This window comes from Malurus melanocephalus, unplaced genomic scaffold (genome assembly GCF_030028575.1).
Source record: "Malurus melanocephalus ecotype Western Australia unplaced genomic scaffold, MMel_1.1 scaffold_245, whole genome shotgun sequence".
NCBI lineage: Eukaryota > Metazoa > Chordata > Aves > Passeriformes > Maluridae > Malurus > Malurus melanocephalus.
In genome coordinates, this window is record NW_026623477.1 from 164,154 (window position 1) to 174,167 (window position 10,014).

Here is a 10,014-nt window from a genome sequence, read left to right on the forward strand (position 1 = left end):
GAGAGAATAAGGAGACACAGGTGAAGTGCTAATCACTACTTCCAGATTTACTAGCACGTCTCAAGAGGGCGTGTTGAAAAGGATTAAGAACTAAACGGTTCGTTTTTTCATGCACGCATCACTGAGGTGAATAGACAATTGTAGCTGAAAGTGGAAGAGAAACCACCTTCATTACAGCAGGAAAATAGCAGTCATGAGGGGCTACTAAAGAGGCAGCAGTCAATATGCTGCTTGTGTGTGGGGATGAAAGGGATTGCAGCACTGCAAGGAGTGCTCAGAGACATTCGATCGAATGAGAAAGCACTAATGAAATGAAAGTGTGTCAGGTGGAAATGAAGAGGCTGATCTTGTCCTCCCAAGTACATGAAATTGCTCTGCAGAACAATAGTGATTGAAGGAGGAACACTGGGCTTGGCCACATCCCTGCTGGATGGAGAATGGCCAGCAAGGCAGTGGCATCTCAGCCTTGGCCCAGTGGTCAGTGTGTGATGTGTTGGCTGGCAAGGAGGGGTGGCACAGGACCCAGGCAGTACCAAGGTGCTGCATGTGCAATGCCAAAGGACAAGACAATAATRGAAGGTACCTGCTGCATGAGGACCTGTGGTGGCAGGACAGATCCCTTCTCTGATATCACTCAGTGATATCACTCTGCTTCCCAGTGCCTCTGCTTATTGAGGGTAGAATTGTAAGGACTTAGGATCTTAAGTCACATTTTCAGCATGAACACTGACAGCCAAATCTCAACAGTATCTTGCCTGTCTTGTGCATCAAAGCTGCAGACCCACAAAAACACACCTGGTCCTAGAGGGATGTGCATGGCCTCAGCAGACATTGGTTCATAGCTTATGTTTGCTCATGACTGAGAGATGGGATGTCCAGAGACACAGGTTTGCTCTTTGCACGAGGCCAGGGCAACTTCTGTGCTCTTGCTGCAAGGACATAGACCTCTGAAGCCAGGAGAAGAAACAGACTTTGCATGTATGTGGTGACAGACCATAATTTCCTTTCTCTGCRGCAAATTAGGAATTCACAGTTATTTTTTAAAGAACAGCTTTGACAGGATGTTACCTACATCCTGTCAGGCTACTTCAGCACCGAGTTTCACAGTCTCACTGAGATTTTACAGTGTCCCTTCAGTAGAGGTGTTTTGCTGGAGAACTTGCATTAAGTTTAGCCAGTGTTTTTTTCAAGGCTAAGAATATTTGGGTTTCTCTCTTCCTCTTCACTCCTCCACTCGCTCCTAAAAATTCAAGCCCTACATAAGTATCCATCAATCTTCTACCTGGGCCTGATCCACAGACCCTGAGTTTTGGATTAGACCACAATAAACACAAATTAAAAATAACAAGTCATTAATTTTTAAAGGTCAATGATTTTTTTTAAACAAGTCCCTGACTTTCAAACAAAGCTGTGGAGGCAGGAGGTCATAAAGCCTGGGATACAGTACAAAGGTTAAGTATGAGTGAGCTAAGATAACCATTTCCCTATGAAACCAATTAAAAAGCAGATGTTACCTGTTAAGACACACAAAGGGAAGATCTGGCAGGTTTAACGCCTACTGTAATAGTAAATTTGTTTTAGACAAGTGGTTTTTAAAGGTCAGCTCCTGATCATCTCTATTTATCAAAYCAATTTTTTGATCCACTGGATTTTTCAATTGCACACAAGGTATCTGAAAGGCTGCAGTAGTGTGTTGCTTCCTTTCTCCAGGCAGAAGATGAGTTTGTGTACTGGCCAAGTCGTGAGGAATCCATGAACTGTGAGGCCTTTACTGTGACCCTTATCAGCAAAGACAGACTGTGCCTCTCTAATGAAGAGCAAATTATCATCCATGACTTTATCCTTGAAGCTACCCAGGTAAAGTAAACCTYCAAATGTGGGTCTCTCCTTTTCACCAAAATGATATTGCTATTTAAATACCAAAGAAGAAGAGTTCAGAAAAAGTTTTTAAAAGGATTTACTTGTAAATGCATGTGGATGCATGTTGCTCTCGGGAAAGGGATTCTTGTTGGCTCCTTCTCCCTCTCACATCTTCTACTTCCAGGTAGATTTCTCTGGCTAGTAAGACTGTAGTATTAACTGTCTGCTTTGCTTGAAAGTGAAGATTCGATTTTATCAAGGTGTATTGTCTTATTTCTGCTCACATGCATTTATAGTTTAATTGTTTGGGGGTCTTAACTAAACATGAAAATGTAACCACAATCCTTTTGAACTATAAACCTGTTTCTAGCTTGCTGTCTGGATTGCAGCTGGACTTTGCTTCAAGACATCAGTTTGCAAGTCCTTTTAAATTTGACTTGGTTGCTCTTGTTTAGCTTTTGAACCATAAGGGCTCTGAGAGAGGTTTGGTATGAGCCCTGAACTCAAATAAAAATCTTTTCTTGATTAAACATTGTGATACACTTGTATTATTTTAGGATGTTTGCTATTACAGAGATGCTGGAGCTGCGTGTAAGTCCTCTTTCTATGTATTTGGAAGAATACAGTCTCCCTTCAGTTTGCAGTGAGGCTCTYCCCTCTCTGCCTGGAGTGGAGGAAGCTGATGCCAGGCTGGTTTGTCGTTGCAGGATGACTACGTTCTGGAAGTKCGCCACTTTCAGTGTCCCAAATGGCCAAACCCCGACGCTCCCATAAGCAGTACCTTTGAACTTATCAATGTAATCAAGGAAGAGGCCTTAACGAGGGATGGCCCCACCATAGTTCATGATGAGTATGTCATCAATTTTTTCCCATTTATGTGCAGATTGTACACTCAGCTAAAAGACRCTTGTTAGGACTGATGTCCATTCCTGAATAGAGTAGAGGGGGTTTAGTGGTCCAGGGAACAAGATAAGGATATTTAAACTTCCAAGGATGAGTTTTCAGTTGGCATCTGAGGCCAAATACGTTTTGCTTAGTGTAGTTTTTATGTTGGTTATAGTCTTAGGTGGACTCAGGAGGTGAGACTGTTTGCGTTGGAAGAATTTTAAGTTCTTCTGCTCCTAGAAGTATCCCAAGTAAATCCTACAACCTGTGTCAGAACCCGGCAGGGCTTTGGTTTATATAAGGCTCTAAGCAGCATAATGTGGGCTGATGGAAACAAGTTTCAAAACAGCCCAAGCTCCCGTCTAGCAGCTCTGGTTTAGTGTGCCACATAAGACAGAACAATCTTAGCTCAGCTCACGATGAGCAGCAGAAGTGTCTTGTGACAAAGGACCCTGGTCTTCTGAGAGCAGATTTATTTTTCCACCTTCTGCTTCCCAAAAACACTCCAAGAGGCCCATATGGTGCCAGTTGGGAGGGAGGTCACTAACACAGGGCCAGCATGCCCCAACACTTGCCTCTTTTGTGGCACAGCGGTGAGCATTTTCCCATCAGCTATGCTTGAACACCCAATTATAAAGGGCAGTAATATTGCATTGAATATTACTACTTGCACACATTATAGAGCTGCAAAATACCATCATAGTGAGGCTGGAGCCTGGGTCTGACACGATCTCTTCGGAGGGATTGTTTCCAGGTGGGCAGAGCACTTCTGGAGTCGTTCTGTCCTTAAAATCCCAAGGAGGCCCAGCTTTTGTGCTGTCCTTGGAGCRAGCACCAAGCCAGCACAAACCCTGCTCTGCCTGGAGCCCCCTGTGCTGCAGCCCGTCAGATTTGACACTGCCACAAACAGAATCCGTGGGAATACCTTGGGAATCTTTGCAAAAGCCTCACAACCACGCTTTGGTGTGTCAGTGGTCAGAGCAGGCGCTGTGCTGGTGTCCCAGGAGGGCACTCGTGTCCACCGGTGCTTTCCCTGCACGTCCCCGTGTCGCTGCTGCCACAGATTTTTCCCAACTGATTCCTGCAAATGGTGCCTTGGGCTGCAGCAGGTAGTTTTTCTCCCACCACCTCCTTCTGCCTTTTTTAGCAGAGTTTAAGCTCTGTTGCYTTTCACCAGCACTGATTAATTCCAGGCTGGTTTTAATATTCATGCTTTGGGTAGTCTGAAGTGAGGTTTTGCTACTCTTGCAGTATTTAAGATTATGTTTTACAAAATTAGAACCATTATTGATTTGGGCATTTCATTGCTAGATGAAAAAAAAAAGAAAATCAAAATCGCATTCCTAGCAGTGCTGAGTCATTCTTTCTGTAAATTGCTTTTTTGGTTTATTTGTCATATTCAATGATTTTATTTTTATGCCTAATACATAATGTGGATTCGGCTTTTCATTGGAGTCTAAGCAAATGTAGCTGAAAATGAAAATTTCCCTTTGCTACATGCAACAACTATATCACATAATCCACTAATAATTACAACTGCAGATTAATTCCAAATATATGAATTTGCAGACAGCTAAATTCATGTGGTATTTAGGAAGTACATGGTGGGATGAACTTGATAACATTTTAAAAAGTTCAGAAATTACAACTTGAGACAGTTGTCAAGATTTTTAAATATAACTGCCCATGTGTAGGCAACTAGATAAAGATCTGCTGCATAATTTTCTGCAAGAAAAGTCTTCAGATTGTTGGGAACTGGAAATTACCAGCCCAAGTGAAAATGAGGCCATTAGACCCTCAGAGGCATTTAAGTGTGTCCTGTCAGGTACATGCACTGGGCACTTTGTCCACGGTCCCTGTGGATGATCAGTCACAGCCATCTCTATGGTGCTGCTGCTTCTCCTGTAGACTTTACATCCAACAGAGCAGCTCTGTTGTGATCTGAGTTCTGTTTTYCTTTTCTAGGTAAACTGAGTTTGGGTTTGCAAAAATCATACAGAATTAAGTTGTCATATGTCTTGATTTCCACAGGAATGCTGTACAAATCCTGGTGGTAATCTTGCAATACAGGATGGTGTTGCAGCACTTGCTGGTTATTTCAGTTTTCACATAAAGCTCTCCAAATGGCTTAGAGAGCAGGTCAGCACCAATGTTCCCATTTACCAGTGGGAACATTTAGACACAGACTTTCTCAAAGTCACAGAGCAGAGCCATAGCACAGGCAGGACAGGATTTCAGTCTCCTGAGTACCGAGAGGGCAGGGAAGAGTGGCCTCAGAGGCTGTTGTGTAGGATCCTTTGTTCTGTGCCTCACACCTGCACGTCCAGCTCAAGCACATCCCCAGCTTTACAGCAGTGAGGTTTCTACCTGACCAGTRTCTCAAGGATATCTCAAGGACTGAGTCATGCTCCTGACAAATAACTGCTGCTTGGGATTTTATTACTTGACAGCACAGCTCAACTCTTCAAAATCTGAATGTCTCCTGGGTGCCTGGCTCAGGGATGTTGCTTTTACCATGAATCAGACCTAGGGAAGACTTTGAGATGTGCCYGTTTACCTGTGAGCACCACACAGCCGTGTTAGTTTTGTGCAATTGTCAGATGTGAAGGAAGAGCAAAGTCTCATTACTTTCCAATTGCTCGTGTTTTGCTTGAGCTCCCACTAATGAATTTAAAATGTGCTYCACTGTAATGCAGATGCTCTCAGACCGTGTGATGTGGGAGAACTGATTTCAGTGTTACAGTCTCCAGGATGGGTATTTTAAAATGGCTCACGTTCTGCTGCTGATACAGAATTATTCTTTGTGTTGAATAGTGCAGATAACCTGAGATGACTGGTGAACCATCAAATTTCTTCTATAAATTAAAATGACAAACTATTAGCCACTACAAAACAAGCRTTTAATAGATACAAAGATGAACTACAGTAATTAAATAAGACTTYACACAACATTTTCATGATTCTGCGTCAGTGCCCAGCTGTGTTTCTGAGTAACTCCTCGTTTTGGTGTGGTTTTCCAGGTATGGAGCTGTGTCAGCGGGAACTCTATGTGCCCTTACCACTCTGTCSCAGCAGCTGGAGAATGAAAATGCTGTCGATGTTTTCCAGGTGGCAAAGATGATAAATCTTATGCGGCCTGGAGTATTTACAGACATTGTAAGTCTTTAAATGGAATATAAATAGTTTACAAGGTTTTCATCTGAGACCAAAAGCATGAACTAAAGYATGCATTGTGTATGTTATCACGCCCTACAGCATTTGCTACCAAATTTGCATTTGAACTTTCTTTTGTGTAGCTGTCATTTTTTATTAACCTCAAAGCCACACTGTAAGTCTCAGATTTGCACCTAAACTTACTTCTCATACTTTGGAGGGGCTATGGCCTCAGATTTTGTCCTGCCCTCCTGTAGTGTTTAATAGTATATCAGAAATAATATAATCTAYCCAAAACTGGAGTTTGAGTTTATAAGGATAAACTGGATGAACAGAGGTTCTGTTTCTTAGCTATGTATATGCTTCTGGAAATGAATACTCATGACCTTCTCTAGAAATGCCAAATTTAAGTGCCACTCATTTACATAYACTTAAAGGATTGAAATGAGTTGTTCTTTCTTTTTCAGGAACAGTACCAGTTTCTTTATAAGGCAATGCTAAGCTTGGTCAGCACTAAGGAAAATGGAAAYGGTCCCATGACACTGGACAAAAATGGTGCTGTGATGGCCAGTGATGAATCTGATCCCGCAGAAAGCATGGAGTCTCTTGTCTAATTGGAAACCTGAAAAGGCACTTAATTTGTAGAACTTCTGAAGACTGAGTGAACTTTTTTGAGGCCTTTTTTGCCAGACTCTAGGTTATACAATAACCCAATTACTTTTTTACACTGATAAAAGTTTTGATATTTATTTTTTGCCATTTTATGTCTTAATGGTATCCTACTGAGCATTTGCACCTCTGTTTATTTCACACAGTGAAACGCAATTTTATCTAGTTTGCACTATATGATCAGTGTTACTGCCTATAATATCCTAATACAAGACAAGCCCTGATGTGACATTCCATGACAACAAACATACGCTTTTTCTGTTTTGTTTAAATGCAGTGAAGTTTTGCTAACTACAGTGACCCTCGAATCTTAAATCTTGAATGCTAGGCCAGATGGATTCTTTCTACAACTGATACTGTACCCCTTCATACCATATTTATTATTTAATGATCATGTCACAGTTTTGGTAACGGTGTTCTGCATTCCAGTGGAGTGGATGAGCAGTGTTCATCCTTTCTTGACAAAATGTGGCAGGTGATTATTAGCTACAGTGAAGGTGTAACAGCCTTGTGGAGCTGAAACAATTATTTCTGTATTGTTTCAAATTGCTGTGTTGTACACTTRCAGGCCTGAGACTTGCTTCACATGGAATATATAAATTACGTAATATAATTATAAATTAGATGCAATTAATATGTGGGACACGGTGATAGGTTTTGGATTTACAATTTCAATGTTTCCCCATGTATTCAGGAAAATGTTGATTTTGGCTTTTAACCTGCCCTGTGATGGGAAAGTATTTTGGTTTTATTTTCATCAGAGCCAATACAGTGAGAAATCTACTAAAACCCAAAATCAGACTTGTTTTCAGCTATATTGAAGGTAGCAATATTTTACATTACTAAGCTATTCAATATTTTAAACACATCTAATTTCCTTACTATTTCTTGAATATGACCTCACACCTAATGGTATGTTACATGATGACAGGCGTTTCTTAATTTCATAACTGTTAGATGCCATTTTTACAGGTGTGTAATTTTCATACTTTAGTGCTAAAACATAAAGTACTGATCCATATTTACTGGTGAAGCAAACTAATAAAAAAAACTACCTATAAAGCTACATTCTCCCTCTTTTTTTTGCCAGACTAATTCTTTAGCATAAACCTAGCTTATTGTATTTTCCCTCCCACTCCAATAAAATGGTTTCCCCCAGATTATATAAATAATTGAATTATTGTTTGGAGCATTTAAGTTTACATCCTCACTGGCTCCCTTTTCCTTTGTATTTGGTTGCAATTCMACAAGGTCCATCCCTTTTTAACAAAAGAAGTAATCACATGCTTAATTCTCCTGAAAATTAAAGTTGTGTCCTTCATAGCTTGGCTGAGTAGGGAGGGGTTATTGAATCTGGAAAAGGAAATATGTGATTTCAGTCATCCTGACCCTTGGTGTACAGTTAAAGGCACTATCCCTTATATGTGGCATTAGTTTCTTCACTTTTAAATTTYGACTGCAGAAAAACATGCATTGTAATTTTTCAGGACTTGTCAAAATATTACAGCATCKTTTTTTCATTTAAATGTAAACCTAATAATTTCTGCCAGTCCGGTCACACTGAATACAGACATTTGGCAGGGTTCTGTATTTTCACTCACAAGGAAGCTGAATGCAAATTGCTTTAAAGGATATTGAGAGTAGGTTCAGAACCTCTCAAGGTGCAAACTGATACAGCCTCGCTGAGAGCAGAGGAGCTGTGCAAACTGGTATGTGCTACCATTTGGCCTTTTATCTTAATATGAGAAGGATTCAAAGGATTCATGGATTCATCAGCAACCTTTTACACAGTCACCTTTTACTTCTCAGTTTGTTGAATCCCTCCATACAAGCGATCCCAGTAATTGCTAATGCCAGACAATACAAGAAGCCCATGGTTTCAATAAGGAAATCCCATGTCCAGCAACAGCTAGTCCAAATAAAAAATGTGCAGAATGTTTCAAAAGCCTCTAGTTTGCATCCCCTTTGCACTGCATGGAGGTGGGGGTCAGCTGATTTCTGGCAGGAGTTAGGACTGGCTCTCCAGTCGCTACACCCCAGTAACAGAATGTTTTACATAAGTTTTCAAGGTGCTGCTGCCTGGAAGGTTTYGCTGAGCAGTTTTCTGGCCAGCTTGCATCAGCCTCTGAGGCTGCCCATGGCCCCAGTCCTGAACCTGGCTCCAGGCAATGCCAGCTGGTGGCACAAAGGGRCTGCTGAGTTGGATCAGTTCGATCTAAAGTGTTTAAGTTCCTGGGGAGGTGTAGGGGGAAGTTAGGAATTCAAACCCTGACAACTAAGTGACACAAAGATTACTGCAGGCATCAAGAGGGTTGGATTTGTTCAGTACTTTCAGGTGATTATTTTTCATTTCACTGGCATGATGGAAGATAACTGTGGTTCATGACACACTGCCTGAATACCCTTGGTTTAATCCCTTACCTTCTCACAAGTTTTAAACATGAATGAATGAAGGCTGCGGGGGTTGAACTTTGGTAGATGCTTTGGAAATCCATGCATTTGCATTGGCATTTTCCAACACCTGAAATGCTTGCTGGGGGTTCAATCCATGGGGAAATAATGTACACTGATGTTCTGTGAGTTCTCCATGGAGCATTTCGTAAGGGGGCTCGAGCTGTATGTTAAATGTTGTGCTGACAGTCAGGTAGCTAATAGATGGTAGCGATGCACGAGGCTCAAAGGGGTGAGGATGGAAATTGCTTGGGAAGGTCAGGATTAAGCAGGCAGAAGAGCCAAATCTATCCTCCTGTAAGCACCTGCAGTTCTCTCTTACATGGGTTTGCACCCTTTCCTTGCACTGAGTGTCAGAAGGAGCAATGTCTGCTCCAAGATGGGCACTGATGAGCTCTGCTGATGCTCCCACGAGCATCTGGCCAAAGTCCTGCTCTGCAAATCACCACCTTGCTTTTGGCACCCCAACCCCCCCGCTGTACCCACCTCCTGGCATTCGGTCAGGATGTCTTTCAAACATCAAAGGTTCCCAAACAATTGCAGGGTTGCAAATTAAGAGAACCTGAGAACRTTCCTATATCACTGCAAAGTGTGGTCCTCAGCACCAGCCCTGAGAAATAAGGAAGGGAAGGACTGAAGCACATGTGTATGTCTGCATTTAGAAAATACCATTTCTCCATGTCTTTCATGTGTGCTGCACCTGCAGACTGTGTCAAAGACATGAACTGTGTGTTGAGCCCATGAGAGCAGCCAAGCATTCCAGGTGGGAATGCTTGGAAAGCTTCTGTCTCATGTTAACATCTGAAATAGGTGGCAGGATCAGAATACCCCTGATTCCTCCAGACAGCCCTGTGTGTGAGCTTGGCTTTGGTAGGAAGCTCTGGGAGAGCCAGTGGGACTGCTCAGGGGTGCAGGCTAAGCACTGAATCTTCAGCACGATCAAGGTCTAAAGAATATTCATTYTAAAGAACATTTGTCCTCAATATTTCAGTGTCT

At 41.9% G+C, this 10,014-nt stretch overlaps 1 protein-coding gene across 1 annotated transcript in view; it reads left to right on the top strand.

Moving 5' to 3' along the window:
* The window catches only part of LOC130578914 (receptor-type tyrosine-protein phosphatase gamma), a gene marked incomplete at its 5' end in the record, with an annotated part of 132,002 nt that extends 122,325 nt beyond the window's left edge, over window positions 1–9,677 (top strand). The window contains 4 exons of the mRNA XM_057375317.1: window positions 1,711–1,857; window positions 2,568–2,710; window positions 5,766–5,901; window positions 6,366–9,677. Coding sequence (XP_057231300.1) covers window positions 1,711–1,857; window positions 2,568–2,710; window positions 5,766–5,901; window positions 6,366–6,512 — 573 coding nt within the window. The remainder of the gene's footprint in view (window positions 1–1,710; window positions 1,858–2,567; window positions 2,711–5,765; window positions 5,902–6,365) is intronic.
* Window positions 9,678–10,014: the final 337 nt, after the last annotated feature.